A 17,432-nucleotide genomic window follows, 5' to 3' on the forward strand; every position below is an offset into this window, starting at 1 on the left:
TTTGTTATTATCTGCTTGAGGAGGGATATTCAATCTCACAACAATCGAATAGTTGCATGCTTTATGATACCTAGTAGGCTTCACAATGCTTCTTCGTAGAAAAAATATAATATTTAATTTATCATATTTTATATCTTTCACACAAAGTCACGAAATCTGTCATCTTGCGCAACTAATAAGTATGAAACTAAGCACACAATTTTTCGCGATAGTGCCAGGAATACCGCCAGAGTACATCAGCACGAATCTACTACCGCCTTCAATGGACACGAAGAGTTATTCACAGTACGGCTCCGCAACGCAAGACACGAAGCCCATACTTAGTAGCCTGACTTACGATTACTATTCGTCGACGAAAAACACTGGGATTAATGTGAAGCCTCCGAAAACGCCGGAGGATAACAGTACGTCGCGTCCCGCGAAGGTACCGAAAACGGAGAATATGACTCTCAGCAGCAGTTGTTGCAACACATTGTCCATGAGGAACCAAAACACGGGCGAACTTCTGGTCCCGAAGACAGAGGACGCCGCGTCCTGTAGAGTAAACTCACCCCCGCCGCCGCCACCCCCCGCAGTACGACAGACGTACGATTCTTACATGAGTCAAGATTCGAATTCCTCGTCCATGTCGTCTATGGACGCGATGGGCACGAGACCATCCATAGGAGCGACGATTCATCATCCCAGCCAGCATCCGACGCATCATGTCCTACCGATGCAGCCGGTCGCCTACCCGATGTCGATGGTTGAGGACACTAGAATGAGTCATCAAATGTCTCAGAGATCTCCTTACGAGCCTACCGCCATGATGGCCGCGGCAGCGGCCGCGGCGGCTGCTGCAACCACCACGGAAGAGCTCTATCATCATAGATCGGCCGAACACGCGAGGGCATATATGCATCCTGGCGCGAGCAATATCGCGCGACCAGTTGTAACATATTCCAACGATATAGCAGCTGGTAGAGGTTACGAGAACGCGGTGGCTACCGCAGCTAATCATCGACCCTACGACCCTGGTACCACCGCGACGTACGAGAGATACGATACGCAATCGTGCGCGCCTATCCCGTCTCAACAACAACAGCAGCAACAGCAGCAGCAGCAGCAGCAACAACAGCAGCAGCAGCAGCAGCTTCACTCGAGAGCGAATATGTATTACCTGGGTCAAACCGGTATGACACCCGAAGAGCAGGAACGAGTTTATCATCAAGAAGCAGCGGCGGCCGCGCAACAGCATCAGATGGCTATGGCCGCCGCTACGGCGGCCGGGATGATCAAGACTGAAGATGGTAATTTGTTCGAAATCGTCTCAGCAAGCGTTCAAGATTCATCCGTAACTAAACGTTGCGTCTCCGTGGATGTTGCAGTGAAATGCGTTACGGTTGCGCAGATACAGCAGATGCAGAAACCTGGCGGACCGCCAACCTCACCCGGAGGATCGGTGATGGATCTCTCTACCTCCAGCGTCACCTCTACTAGTCCGCAGGTTAGTCGAGTAGTGGATATGCGCGAAAAAAAAAAATAAATTTTTATTACGTTTACTTATAACTGTAAACTGATGTAATTTACAGGCGCCTCCCTACGGGTCAAACAGCCTCAGTCCGCAATACGGAGGAGGACAAACGGTGGGCAGCAGCCCTCAAGCTGCAGCGAGTCCCCACTTGACGGCTAGTCCTCAAGTTCCTAGTCCTCAGGGTCAAACTCTCGATCTTAGCGTTAATAGACTGCATAGGTATTTTCATCACTCTTTCATATCAATATAACGAGAATAAAACTTTGAAATTTCAGATAAAATATTTCAAACATTTTTATTATATAAATTCATATCGGTAAAATGTTTTTAAATTATATAAAATATTCAATATATTTTTATTATAAAATTTTGTAAATTATCCCTCTTACATACATAATATTAACTAAGTAAAAAAGATTTATACATTTACTGTATCGCAGCGGTGCACCGAGTCCGCAATATTCCACCGGCCACGGCGAAGCCGTCGCGGTTCCGGTAGGACCGGGTTTTCCCGCTCCTCGACCGATCGAAGAACAGACCGAGCCCGTTGATTTCTCAACTGCGAACGAGCCGGTCAATTTCAGCGGGGGTCCGGGGATCAGGCCTGTACCCGGGTTTCCGCCACCTGGGGTGCACGTCGCGGCGTACAGTCGCGAAAGCACGCCTGACAGCGGGGGTTCCCATTACATAGACGCCTACCGAGATCCCACTGGTAAGTTATCATCGTTTATCCGCGGACAATTCGCGATCCGCATTCCGAAGACGCTTTATGATCCGCGACTGCTTTCTTCTTGTAATCATATTTAATAATATGCGATTCATATTGAAAAATGATAAAAATTTTTATAATTTGTAAAATTTTTGCAAAATGTATTTTACGCTTGTTGAAATGGCTTTTGAAACATCTCTATTAGATTTATATATCGCGATAAAATGTTTTTAAATTATATAAAATATTTAACATATATATAATTATATAATATGTTTAATTACATATAAAATATATATTTAAAAAACTATATTTATAAAACCATTACGTCTATCTCTGCTTTGAAGTAACTATGAAGTAAAAACTATGAAAAATTCATTTTGCACAGTATTTTGACACCAGAAGCATTATGTGCTCGTTGAAATACTCGTAGCAAATAATGCATCATCTTTGATTAGACTTTATATGTAATGTTGAACTATAATTTATTGAGAAAATTTAACAACGAATACGAACAGTAACCTAACCGTAAGATAATGTCCGGCGAAAATGAGATAGGACGAAAAAACAAACATGCGTGGAGAAGGGCGCAACAACGTGTCCTTAACACTATAAATTTTAGCCAGCGTATACGGCAGGAGATACACGCAAAGCGTTAATGTGTCCTTACACGGGCGTCGTGTAACGTCAGGCGATAGCGGTGGCGACGAGGAGGAGGTTACGTGGATGAGGGATTCGGAAGAGAACAAAGAGCCCGACGCCCCCGGGGGTCGGCTAGGATGGCGAGGGACGGAGATGGGGGTGAGGGACGATACGCGGTTACAACCGTCGAATAAAAATTCACCAGAACAGTACATGACTGCCATAATAGGCACCTATGGCCGAACTCTCATTTTCCTCGGTCTCTCTGTGCCTTGGCATTCCAAACCCGCGGTCCATTCTACCCCTCTCATCTCTTCCTCCTTCTCTCTCCCTCTGATCGTCCCCCCGTTTTCTCCGTTTCTCTCTCTCTTTCTCTTTCTCTCTTTCCCTCCGTCCTTTGGCCTGAATGTGCACCCCTTCCCGTCGAACCACCCCCCTGTGACGGTACACGGCCATTGTTAATTATCAATATTTCGCGTACACGTAGCGACGGCAAAAGTCCGGCGCGGCCGATATTGTGCGGACTCTGACGCTGGGGAGTAGTTATTGAAATTGAAACATTCGAGCACACACAGCACCGTGTTCCCCGGCCTCGACGCATACACGTGCGTGTCCGCGCGACGTCGAGCTCGCGCGCGCGCGCACAGTCGGCCTTCAGTCCGTCGGCTATTTGCACTGTGTGCTCTCTCGACAAAATGAATTCTTGCCAGTAAATAAACGTGTAGATTTTACAACAGTTAATCAAGCAGCGGGCTGCTCCTGCAGCGCGCCTGTGTTAGCGCTATTTCCGTGGTTCCCGTTCGAGCGCGATTACATGGCACGCATGTACGTATTTAGATCAAGTGTCCCAAAAATCGTACGCTTTCTCTGTACCATAAAAGTCGAATTGATTTTCTTCCTTTGTAATAATATTCTTTATTATCATGGTATCAGTAATTTTTGAGTTATGTATAATAATTGATCGAAAATGTAATTGATAGAAAAAAATTAATAGATTGCGTGATGAAATAAATTTATAAAAAACTTAGAAAGAAATAAAAAGATAAAAAGTAGAATAAGATAACGAAATCTCTTCCCTCGATACATTTTACGAATTGACATAATACCCCTTTATTATTAATATAAATTTATTTTAATATTGTTATTATTATATGTATATATATTATTATTTAATATTATATGTATGTTATTCATTTAACATCGAAGAAGTAAAAAGTTAGTAATTAAAATTTTTTATTAAAACTATTTTCAAAGATGAAAAATATCAAGTTATGAAATTTTATATAAAACAATGCGATGTAAAAATTTGATAGACAATTTATTTTATGACAAATACAATATTTAGCACTTGTCATCTGTTTACTTTTAGAGAATTATTATCTTATTTATGTAATTTCTTGTACGTCAGGTTACGGACCGATGAGTCCTCATCCAGGATATGGAATGACCGGCGTTCAACCCGAATATCCTGGAAACACGTACACTCCCTATCCTACTGCAGGTTACAATTGCGGTGGAACTTACCCGGGTGGTCCAGTGACTTCCGGTTATCAGATTCCAGCGGGCTATACTCCGGCACCCTGCTACAGCATGCCACCCCCACAGCACACGGTTGGACCTCTCGATAAACCATCCGGCAAGGATGACAGGTAGGATATTTCTTTTTTCTTCTTTGAGTGACGTAATTATGGGCAACTCTTGTCCGACTCATAACAAACTGTTATTTTCGTTCTGTAAATATAATTTTATGTTTGTTAGTAAAATAAAAAATGTAATTTTAAATTAATTGATCAGAGTAGAGCTTTATTTGAAAATATTTTTTTCTCGATAGATTTCGATTAAAAATTCTGCATATTATTGACCGACATTCTCATCGTATATTTAGCATTTTATGCAATTTTTTATTACAAACTTATGTTCACATTTGAATATATATATTTGACATTTATTTTAATCTAAAACTCAATTTTAAAGAGAAAATTGATCGTCATGAGAGAGTTATTTTTTAAATGCTAAATATGAGATGAAAATAGAAATTATCATATTTATAGCATAAAGTAGCATTGTTTGAGAATACGTCCACACGTCGTGCAGGCGAGCATCGCGAGTTCTCGCCTTGATACTTACTTGCCTTGCGGAAAGGATCGCACAAATCCTTCACGCGATAGATTCGTGGCCGAAAAGGCGTGGAGGCGGCGGCGGCGGCGGTGGCGGCTAACATCAGCGACGGAGGGCGAGAGGAAAAGGGGGCAAAACTCTCGCGCACACCTCCATTTTGTTAATTAAAGTAATTACTCTTCGTACCAAAAGTGCCAACCTTATTCTAATTGACGTGAAGCTCGGCGCGGTATGGAGAAGGCGCGGTTGGGCGTATAAGAAGAGAGAATGAGGATGAGGCTCGAGTGGAAAACGTGCGCGCGCGCGGGGCGAGAAAGGGGTTGAGAGAGTACGGAGGCGAAGCAGGATAAGGTTAAAATGAGAGGTGGGGTATAATCAGTTGCCACCGCACTGGATTATGGGCCGAGACCCTGCGTCGTCTCCCGTCGTGGGTTAGAACCCCTGGAACACACTTGCTCGGCTACCTCGAGGCAAAGTTGCTTTCGTCCCTTTTGTAACTTTAGCGCGGTCCAAAATTTGATGCGTCGCGTTCCGTGGATCTCACGAATGTCTCCTCGATGGACAAAGATGCGAAAATTACGAATCTTCTATATCGGTAGCTGAAAAAAAAACATTTATTATTAGTAATACTTTATTTGCACCAGTACTGTAAAAAGGAAAAATATTACTTTTTTCTTGGGTCATTTAACATAAACAAATTTTTAATTAGTCTTATAGGAGAGGAAGAAACCAATCCTACCCCCCCTAACCTCGCCATGAGAGTTCTTTTTTTATTGCAATATATACCTAATAAAATATCTCGTATTTTTTAATTATCTTAAAAATTAATGATGATTTAATAATTTTACTCTTGTGTAAAACTACTTTTACAATTTTATAATTTTATTTTATCTCATGATAGTGCAACAACTTTTTATAATATCTAGTTCTTAACAGTAATAGTAGGGCACATGCAATGAAATATATTTTTCGTATTTTTCTTGTTACGCACAATGGGGGTTTTTGAAATAAAAAGTATATCCAATCATTTTACGATATTAATCTTTCCACATCTGTGTCCTCCAATCGTTGACTGCATCTTTATTGAAACTATATAACGCGGAACACGTTACCGCCAGCTGCAACCTCGGTAAAACCAATCTATATCCGAACTTCAACTTTATTAATGGTGGCGGGCAATATAACTACGGCCCTTCTCATCCTAACTATATTACCTGTTCTCTCTCGAAAACATTTATTAGTATATCCTGATTCGGGTCGATAGCCTAAACATTAAATACATAAGCTAGATGATAAGAAGATAAAAAAAAATTTTATTTTCTTGAACTTAAAATTTTTTAAATTTTCATTTAACTTTAAAAATTTGCAAAGTTTTATTCATCAAAATAAGAGTAATTAAATCTTTGGAAAAAAATTAGTTTTATCTCATATCATTATAATCATTATTTATATTATATATATATATATATTTTGGTTTATATTGGCGTATCAGATATTACACACCGTTTCAAATTACAAAAGTCTACAAAAAACCTAATTATATTAAATTACATTTATTTATGGAGGAGAAGGGGACAAGAGAAATATATATTAAAACATAAAAAAATATTTACATAAAAGGTTAAATGTAAAAAAATATTTCAAAAGGCAATTTATAGAATATCCCCCACGCACATGTATAATGTTATATATTGATTATAAAATATCTTGAATAATAAGTTTAATCGCATTTACACAATTTGATTCAACGTTAAAGACGGAGCGAGCGGAGGCTGCAAAAACGCGAAAATAGATAGATAGTCCGACAGCGTACCGGTGAATTGCACTCAAGTCCGCATTCCGGCGGCTCTCGGTTGCCCGGCAATATCGCGGCCACTCAAGGACCATCGAGGTTTCCGAGGTTTTCTCATAGCCGATGGGGGCAGTTTGCCCATCTACGAGACTACGATGAGACCGGAAACAAGAACGAGACGCTCACCCCTTCGACTCAGACTGGGTGATGTTCCTTCGGTTTGCTCCTCCGTTTCCTCTTTCGCCTTCTCTTTTGCCCCTTTTCATTCGCTTCTCGACATTTTTTCATATCACATCTCATATACACCGCTCTTCCACTCGCGCCTGAAGAGTTACGAAACGTGATATTAGTTTGCGCCGGTTTTGAGCTACTTTATAAATACTATATACAATTCGTGTTTGTGTAAAAAGGTGATTTACGACGATTTATCACTGGATGTAGAGTATATCGAATTATGTCAGATAAAATCTGCTCGAGCGCTTTGCAAGTGAAAATTATATAATTTTAATCGTTATATTTTACATTAAATTAGTATCGTTAATGAAAAAAGAAATAGATGCAGAAATCAGGTAGAGAGAAACATATATTAAATTCATTGTTAGCTTTCGCGCTCGAGCAGCGATAATTATCGATGATTCAGTAATCAGCACTTAGTTAGGGAATCTCGATTTGACGATTAATGTTATTCGATGCAGTATGAATGTGAGGAGGTACTCGTTGAATTTCGCACCTCGTCCCACCCCTCGTGGTCGCGATGGCAAGGAGCTGATACAGTGTCCCACGTCGTCCTGTGATGGCATGGGTCATGTTTCAGGGAACTACGCTACCCACAGAAGGCAAGGCAACATCGACATTTACACCAAGGCTTTGACGTGATGAACGCTCGATTATGTATATATCGATATGGCGATGCAGCACGCACGCACGCACGCTACATACAGACACGCACACGCATCTATACATACATACGTACAGATAATAAAAAATTAGTGGATATTTAAATTTGCTGGTTTTCTTTGATTCACCAATAAAGCCTTAATAAAACATCTTCATTTGAAAGCAATAGATAGCCTGAAACAAATACATATATACATACATACATGCATACATACACAATATATATAAACGACATTTAAGTAAATTTACGAATTACATTTACATGGATGGTTCTTGCATCGATGCATATTGATGGTCCGTGGCGTAGTTGCTTCTTAAGTGTATTGCGATACGAAACATACGTATAGAAATTCTATCTTCTCCTAGTTGAACGGTTGAGTTGTACACTTGTTCGATATTATGTTGCTACATATATTTATATTTAACATACGTGTGAATATCTCCAGTGGTACTATAGCTCTATCTTGCATAAATATATACGATATATAGTTTTTATTTTTCCATTACACAATTCACCTCTCTTTCTCTTTCCCCCTTCATTTTTATACTCCTACGTATCTACGTTTACATTATGCGATATACCAACAGTGTGTAGATGAGCCTCGTAATTGAATGAACTTTCTTTCTTTTTCTCCTCTCGCTGTTTTTACCCGACCCCTACGAAAAGGGATGCAAAGGCAAAATCAAAGTTCGGCATTGCGAAGAAATCGGCATTGTGAAATCTTGACCTGCTTTTTCGATCGCGAGACTCATTTGCTTTCGTGCTCATACGTAGTGATTAATCAAACCGACTACCCGTCCGTTTCGCCGCTTTCGCCAGCCTCGTGTGGGCAGCTTCGTAGCGAACTGTTGCCGATGACCATGTCATAGCAGAACCGTAACGATCAAAGGTACCACGAAACGATGTGACATCGCTTTCGTGTGACACACTTCGTGCAAAGTCAATTGGCAATTGGCGAGTTTCATTGGGGTCAGGTGTGAGTGTGCTCCCCGCTCTCCCTTTCGATGTTCTTAGAGTAAGACCGATCTTGGATCAGTGCGAGTCCGAAGCGCGATTGATCTTACGAGCGACACCTCATGAGTGATCCAACTGGAACACGGCGTTGCCATTTGCATGCTACCAACACGATCCGCCTCCCATCATCGATCATAATCCGTGCGACATTCGAGGGCGTCCTCAGAGAGGGTAAGACTCGGAGTTTCGATCGTTGGCGTGAACGATCGAGATCGGTAATCGAACAACATGCGAGTCTTAAGTCTCCCTTTCCCTGAATGTCTTCGTTCGAACTGGACGCAAGGCAAGTCGTCCGAAACTAAATCGTAAATTTAAACCAGTGCTGATTCGCTGCACTGATCTCGGTGAGCCAACGTCTCTCTTGTCATTTCAATGATTATAATAAATATATATATATATATATATTTATATATATATATATATATATATGCATATACTGTAGATGATAGCGACGATTAACTATTAATAGTAATATATTGATCCAGTGTTGTGTTGTATCACTCGTATGATACTTGTAGATGATTTCGATCGCTTCAGCGAACGAAATGTTCGTTGTACTCATCGAGATCTAATTTTCGAGACGTGTTTGATCGTCTTTCAAGTTGAACAGCTTAGCTCATCATCAAGTGAGTACTCACAACATCGTGGCAACGTCGCGTAAATTGCATGCGATGTGTTGCTGAAACGATGGTTGGACGTTTCTGAGGTGTGCGTTCGTGACCGAAACCATGAGGATTTAGCGCGTTGCAAAATTTTATATAACAGATATATAAGGGCCCATTATGAGATGTTTACTTTTTACTGATGAATTCTCAGAACATGCAGCGCGCGGTCTTCATGGTATTTTTGCAACGCGTTAAAATAGAAGAGACTCTTTTTTTCCTTTGCAGCCTTTCCGGATGTCCACGAGCCGATCGCTCGCAAATCCAGGCGCATTCCCAAGAGCTCAAGTGTCCGACGCCAGGATGCGACGGTTCTGGACACGTCACGGGAAATTACTCGTCGCACAGAAGTTTATCCGGCTGTCCACGAGCTAACAAGCCGAAGAGTAAGCCTCGAGATGGTCAAGATTCTGAGCCCTTGAGGTCAGTCGGCGCGAATATTTTTTTGTAATTATACTCTTTTATATGCTCTTTATAATACCTTCCTTCATTTTTATTAAAAAATATTCTCAATTGTACGCAATATCCTCTATCAATGCATTGATTTTTAATGATTAATAGTAATTGAATAATTAAGAAAAATATGTCAAAAAAGTCAACATCTCTTTTTAATTATATTTTACAAAATTAATCTTTCACATTTTTATATTTATTTTATTTGGCGAATCAAAATTGGATTTTTTTACCAGTTTGTTTTTAATGATGGAAAAATTATTTCGATTACCATGAGACTCTTTTCTCTTAACTATTCGTGTAACATTGAAAATCGCGATATATATGGCAAATATAAATTATTACGATGCGAGGGATTGAGATTCGAAAAGAGTTAGGGCTATCGCGAGCTCGGTATAAGATTTGGTTTCACGATGCGATTACATCTCGCAAGTTCTGCAATTTGAGGGTGCGGTAGTAATCGCGATCTCAATTTGCGTTTTCGTCGCGTTCGCACGTTGCACGTAGCAACTAACGCAGGTATCTTCTCGACCGCATTGCACGTACCGGGAGGCTGTCGCGTTAGACCGAGAAAGGGGAAATCTCGTTCCCTTGTAACCGCATCCTAACTCCTTCTCCCTACATTTCGCGTAAAGGCGAAGACGCTGACTAATAACTGGCGGTTTCCGCTCGTTTCACGCTCGCTCTATGCGGATGGATTATGTGGTGTTGGTGACGTTGGTGGTGTTGGCATTTTGGACTACAGATGTCCAATCCCGGGTTGCGACGGGTCCGGCCATGCCACCGGCAAATTCTTGTCGCACCGCAGGTAAGGCTCCCAGGAACGTTTCACGTTAGCGTGAATCTTGCCATAGGATAATCGCACGTTGTCTTGTTGATAATTAAACTTGTCCGAATTACGATGATTAAATACGATTATTAACGTTATTGTTTTATATAAATTACCAGAGATTATATATTTTTATATACTTTAATAAAGACATTGATCGATAATGAATGAAATAATCGATAAAATTGTATAAATATCGCATACAAACTATTGGGATTATTATTTGCATTTGTTATATAAGAATTTAATCCTGAATTTAATCAAAATTCAATTTAACCACCTGTTTAACAACATTTATATTCCATGTAATCATTATATATTTTCATTTCCTTATTTCAGTGCATCTGGATGCCCAATCGCAAATAGGAATAAAATGCGAGTACTGGAATCCGGCGGTACGGTCGAGCAGCACAAGGCGGCAGTAGCTGCCGCGACGGCTATGAAATTCGAAGGTGTCAATTGCCCCACCCCCGGATGCGACGGACTCGGCCACATAAATGGATCTTTTCATAGCCATAGGTCCCTGTCGGGCTGTCCGATAGCCAGCCACGCTGTGAAGAAACCAAAACCGGAAGATAATATGAGCATGTACAGCAGAGGAATCACCGGTGAGGATCGAGTTGCCTCTGATGATGACGCTACCGGCTGTCGATACTTAACGATCGAAGAATAAAATTGTCAAAATACGCTGTGCGTGAGACCAATCGTATTACGAGAAATTTGATCGAACTTTATTCAAAGAGCTTTCGTAAGCTCTCTCTTCTCGCGCGCAGCTGCCAAAATTTGAAATCGCGAAGCTGCGCATTTTCTTATCAACGCGCGGTAGAAAGAAACTGTTATAGAGTAGATAAGACAGTTTAAATTAGCTCTCTATTCTTTTCTATGCTTGCGCATCGCGCTCATTCGCAATTATTAATCGTCTAGACAATGCTTATCTTTATTTCAAAGTTTGTGTAAAGAAAATGACATCGCTTTCCGTAGATTGATCGACGTCTGGACGAGCGCGATGCTTAAACATACGGAATTATGTACCTTTCTTTGTAAACTTGTGCATATCTAACCTTGTACTTGATCCCGTGCTATGCCATACTCTGCTCTTCACGCAATGATGTGCTGTCATACCAATGAGGGTCCTTTTTCCTCATCCTTCCGTTTTTTCTTGACCATCAAAAGAAAAAAAAGTTTCCTTTTATTTTTTTTCTCTTTAAATATTATTTTATCGTTTTGACCTCTTTCTTGTTTTTTTTTTCTAATAAATGTTTCTGGTTTTCGAGTAAATATCGCGACTGGTTAGATATAAAACGATAGAAAAGAATGTCATAAATAACTTAAAAAAAAAAAAAAAAAAAAAAGGAAAAGAAAAAGACAGGAAGCACTCCAGAATCGAGTACAACGGCGTTAATTTATGTCTCATTTTTTTTCCTTCCTTTCTCGATTCGGTCCCGCGCAGGAACCTCTTCCTTCGTTATGTACAAGACATGTAAAATCAAAAACAACTTATGTCTTAATGATGAAAAATAATATATTCTGATTTATTCTGGGATCAGCTCCTTTCATGTTGAGCTTGGAGCACGGTTACTTTTGAAGGTAAGGGACTGACGTATTCGCCACTTGTTTCCTATGTGTTTTCGGTGTTACATACAGAATCCACACACCAGTATGTTTACTTTTACGAGACGACGTCCGAGTGTTGGCAATATTTGTAAAAAACGTATATACCTCTCTAGCACAATAAATAATCATAAGCTTCTATTTCGTCCATCCACAATAAAATATTGCGTATCAACGCCAGCACTCGGTGTCTTCTGTATTTTTTTTTTCTTCTATCTGGTATGATGGCACCTCACGCTAATTTCCAAAACACCCCGACATCGTCCCGATCATCCCACGGCACTCCTGTCAGGTTCGTGCGTCTCTTACTGAGTCGGAGCACACGCTTGATCGAACGAGCCTCAAAATGTCTCTCGCTTTTCTGCCGAGATGCGTATATCACTTTGGCACGAACCGTATGCAGAAGAAACCGTACCGTCCCATTATCTTAAGACAAGCTACATTGCAGTGACTTGGGCCGAGCGAAGTAAAGGGGGGCAATATATATAGCGCATTTTTGGGGGCACTTTATTACGATCTAAGATCACAATGTTTCACAAATCGCATCGCCTAAGTCGCTGCCTGAATTGATCCTTGACATAATGTAAATGCTCGCTACATCTCCACATATATCGCGTAAAAATCCCGCAAATCTATTCGAATTTTTCGACCTGATGCTTCTTGATCATGATTGTTTAAAAAAAAAAAAAAAAAAAAAAAAAGAGATACGGAACGCCAAATGCTTCTGTTTAAATACGTAGAGTTACGAGCTTTCGTCGAACGGGGGGGACTCGAATCGTGCCGGTTTCCAGTAGTTTTTCTCACTGTTGAGCCCGACAGAGCTGTCACGTGTGCATCTCTGATTGCGACCGCGTTTTCGCGAGATCAAAGAGCGTACGAATCGCATGCTTAACCGTGAGAAAATAATTTTCTGGAAACCGGGAAATACGATTCGTCTTCGATCGTAACGTGACGGGCACCTTATCAAACTGGACCCTGTCTGTCCTGTCTTCAGGGTTGGAAGCCGGTGGTCCGGCTCACGGGGGTGCGGTAGGCACGGGTCAGGGTAACTCGAGCAGTAGCGGGACCGCCGGTGCCGGGGGCGAGGATCTCTACACACTGGAGGCTGAGATCACGGAGCTCCAGAGAGAGAACGCCCGGGTCGAATCGCAAGTCTTGCGCTTGCGCTCGGATATCACCGCCATGGAGAATCAGCTCAAACACGGTGATAAGGTCAGTCTTTGCTCAGTCGGCACTATACCATGTGTCGAATAAATATATGATAATAATGAAATAATTAAACGCGAAAAATAGATATTATTTAGATAATTTTATATTGATTGATTGATACACTCGAATTAAATGTAATCATTGCGATTACGTTCATCGTATATTTTTTTAAGTTAAAATTACACTATTATTTTTTATCAAAATTTATTTTAACAATAAAATTATGCATTATATTGTTAATTAAATATGTCTTTTTTTAGGAATCATCTTTGTATTGTCTATTATACAAAATGACATAGTTACTTATGTTTTATTAACCATATGTTGATATCACGTATCTGAAATAATTAGCGGTCAATCAATCAATCAATTTCACGTGTTAAGACGCGCATTAAGAAGAAAATTTATAAAAAATTTTACTTTGCATTTTTAACTAAAAATTTATTGTTTTCTAAATGCAAATATTTTTACTGCATCTAGTCAGAGAAATTGCTTACTATCGTTACTTATCGGTCTCGTTAGTAAGTACGGTCTCTGTTGGAATAACGTTTACGCAGACGTTATCATGCGTGCGCTCCGGCATTAATGATACATTCTTTTTGCAGGAAACGTCAACGATAAGCCAACGCAACAATAATTTGACCGAATACTATCAGTCGCTGCGCGACAACATGATCACCCTGCTCGAGCAAGTGCGAATACCGAACGCCCCGGGCGGGCCGCAAGAAAAGATAGGCCACGAGAACTTCGACAGTTACCTGACGAAGCTACAGACTCTGTGCACCGCCGACGGCTACTGCGCCGACGAGAGCAACCGGCCGATTTACGAAACGGTGAAGACCGCATTGCAGGACTTCACGGTTCTGCCGACACCCATCTGAGACCATCCTTAAAGATCGACGATCAGATATTGAACGTCGCTCGGAACTCGCGCGAAGAAACCGTATTCGACGACGGTTACTCTTCGTGACGCGGGGATCGCAGTCATTCCTTCCTCTCGTTCACATCGGATGCGAATGAATGATGATGCCCAGCAGCCCCCTTCTCTTCCCACGAGGAAGGAAAACTGCGTCGGTCGTGACGTGTTGATCCGCGGCTCATCGGCCTACGACACATGGGAGAAACCCGTCACTTCGTGACGCGCCGTTCTTTATTCGAAAATGCTGGCGAAGAATCCACCAGCGTGCGTCATACATCGTCCGCGTGAATTTCAGACAGTGACGTCGTGTGACGTCAATCAGTCGCTCCTGTGAACACGTGCGACGTAAGTGAAAGTCGTCGTGGCCGGTCGAGCATCGGGTATAGGGCTGTTAGTAAACGCTATCTATAAAAACGGCATCTAAATCGGATAACGGCTCGACGAGCGTTCATCCGAGCTAAGCTTAACGGACTATTAACGGGGGGCGACATTGCTCATATAGCGCGATATCTTTTGTACATAATGAATCTACGTCAAGTATCACACACGGCGGCCGCTACCGTCACCGCATATGTACATACACACAACGGGAGAAATGCATTTATATATTATTCGACAGGTTGATGGTTATACTGCTCTAAGTCATGTAAAAAAAAATGATTAATTTAGCTGTATATCGGACTCTTGCCGCACACTTATCGCTGTGTAACTGTGTTATTACCGTTTAAGCGATCAGCGCGCGATTTACGAGGATCGACACGGTCCACAAATGACGCTTTTGCTGAACCCTGAAGATTACTTATAAATCAATTTATCGGCTAACTATTTACCAGCTAGACACTATTATTATTATTATTATCATTACTACTACTACTATTATTACTACTACTGTAACTGTTACAATCAGCCGGATCGTTTTTAGCGACTAATCCAATCGTCATTATCGCTACCACTACTCTTACTACTGTTAATAAAGTATAGTAACGAGTGTATACCAACGTATTTATATAATATTAACGAGTCTACGAGAGAATTGTGCGACGCGTTGTCCATATAGACTGTACATAGTCACAGAGATATACAATTACTATAAGAACAACAATCGCTGGCGATAACGAGCTGCGATTTCAGAGGAACGATGAGAAAGAAAGAAACAGAGAGAAAGAGATGTTTGCGAGGTCATGCGTGGCTTCTTCATCAACAACTGTCAATCCTAAATACTGTCGAATTTATGGCTGTCCAAGGTGGATGATCGAGCCTCGATCGTTTTGCTAAGGATGCAAGGAAGAAGGATCGAGCTTCGCGTTCCTTCAGTATACAGTGCGACCAAATCGGTCGGAGGATATTCGTTCGTACGTGCAATAATTTCCGAATGCGTCGCATTCTCTCCTGTATATTCGCGGTTACTTACTTACTTACTTACTTACTTACGTCGTGTACATTTGTATCGGCGCAGTTGTTATTGTTTCGTTGATCTAGTTTTGTTCCTATTTACATTTGTTTTGCTACTGAAACGAGAAATGCGGGGAAATTACAAGAATTTGTAAATATATCGAAAATTCCTCGCTTTGAGTCATATGAATCACCGCTTCTCGTTGAAATTGCATTACAATAATTTTATATTATTATTATTATTATTATTATTATTATTATTATTATTATTATTATTATTATTATTATTATTATTATTATTATTATTGTTATTATTATGATATATAAGCCAGAAATATCTCCGTTTTGTCGCTGGTTGACTTTTTACACTTAGGTGTAAATCGATCGACATAAATGCAGAGAAATTTTAATACCATTAACAGTACAATGCATAAGAACGAAGAACATGATTATGGATTCATTGAAAGAAATATAAATATAAAGAAGTACATCTGTTAATGGTGTTTACAAATTATTAAAAACTTTATCACACATATGTATTTATTAATAATCAACATCAGTTGTGCTGCGGAGAAAAAACGCTCTCTATCAATATATCATAACATATCTCAGATATTTTTAATATTTATTTCTTACATTCTTGTTTTCTTTCACTATCAATTAAATAAAAAAAAAGTAGCAAACATGTCGATCGGATAATCAATGATGGCTGGCATAAAACTATATATTACGTTAAAGTTGTATTATGTTCTCTACAACTATATAGGTGATGTATATAAAAAAGAAAAGCAGTTACGAAAGAATTAATTGTTTGTCTGAGAGGCTGATGAGATAAGAGAAGCGTGAACAGAAGAAGTAAATATACTTTAACCAAACCACCGTGTAGTGAGAGTAATAACAAATTAAAGATAGCGATAGTCGATCGACAATTACGAATAATCTTGACATTATAATTATTCTTGTCATTATCATTGTCGTTATAATTATCATCGTCATTACTATCGTCAAGGTTTTATTTCAAGTTAGCATAATTGGCAAGTAGGAAGGAAGGGATGAGAATGAAAAAAAAAAAAAACCAGATAATCAATAATCGACAGTCACTACATTTTGACTTTCTTACTTCTTGTTTCGTTGTAATACGAGTAATATACTAGGCAATATTCATTATTAAGATCGTCATTATCATCTACTAGTCCTGCGTGATCATTATTAATGCTATTTTTTCTGTTATATTAATGTTATATTATTGTTTTATTTTTATTATTATTATTATGATTCCTATCAACTTATTGTCGCTAGTCCTGTTACGTTTCTGTCACTATTTCAATTATAATTGTTGCCGTTAATGAAAATCTACAGGTATATAAGTTCAATAACATGCTTTAAGTAAGTATAAATGTTACTCCGATTGAATAAAGGGTATTTATCGATGAATATTGATCATTTTTCCCATACCTTGCATATACACGAGAAATTCATTAATATTCATTATTGATAATAAAATGTTACGCGATATGCAAATAAAAGTTAATGAAATAAAAATGGCTATATATTAGTATACTTTATAAATACATACTTTTGCATTTCATTAGCAAAGTATGTAAAATAATAAATAATGAATGTGGTTTTCCTTGTACGATTTCAAATTGAACAGGAAATAATCGTAAAAGG

The 17,432-nt window shown here is 39.8% G+C and overlaps 1 protein-coding gene and 1 long non-coding RNA gene across 13 annotated transcripts in view; one reads left to right on the forward strand and one right to left on the reverse strand.

Annotated features, from left to right (window-relative positions):
* LOC140668098 (uncharacterized) overlaps positions 1 to 17,195 on the forward strand; it is a 288,817-nt gene extending 271,622 nt beyond the window's left edge. For 6 of the 12 annotated variants that reach the window (XM_072896707.1, XM_072896709.1, XM_072896708.1 and 3 more), the window contains 9 exons: positions 213 to 1,486; positions 1,572 to 1,732; positions 1,954 to 2,225; positions 4,273 to 4,513; positions 9,577 to 9,795; positions 10,547 to 10,609; positions 10,970 to 11,238; positions 13,236 to 13,453; positions 14,056 to 17,195. In XM_072896707.1, the coding sequence (XP_072752808.1) occupies positions 213 to 1,486; positions 1,572 to 1,732; positions 1,954 to 2,225; positions 4,273 to 4,513; positions 9,577 to 9,795; positions 10,547 to 10,609; positions 10,970 to 11,238; positions 13,236 to 13,453; positions 14,056 to 14,331 (2,993 nt within the window). In that variant the 3' untranslated portion in view covers positions 14,332 to 17,195. Of the gene's footprint in view, positions 1 to 212; positions 1,487 to 1,571; positions 1,733 to 1,953; positions 2,226 to 4,272; positions 4,514 to 9,576; positions 9,796 to 10,546; positions 10,610 to 10,969; positions 11,239 to 12,177; positions 12,218 to 13,235; positions 13,454 to 14,055 lie in introns of those variants that run through there. The other 6 variants (XM_072896703.1, XM_072896706.1, XM_072896701.1 and 3 more) reach the window with 6 other exon arrangements.
* LOC140668101 (uncharacterized) lies at positions 10,970 to 13,331 on the reverse strand. Its single transcript, XR_012047117.1, has 2 exons — positions 13,201 to 13,331; positions 10,970 to 11,788 (listed from the first exon to the last, which is right to left on the reverse strand). It is a non-coding gene; the product is annotated as an uncharacterized lncRNA (long non-coding RNA).
* Positions 17,196 to 17,432: the final 237 nt, after the last annotated feature.

This window comes from Anoplolepis gracilipes, chromosome 7 (assembly GCF_047496725.1).
Source record: "Anoplolepis gracilipes chromosome 7, ASM4749672v1, whole genome shotgun sequence".
Classification (NCBI taxonomy): domain Eukaryota; kingdom Metazoa; phylum Arthropoda; class Insecta; order Hymenoptera; family Formicidae; genus Anoplolepis; species Anoplolepis gracilipes.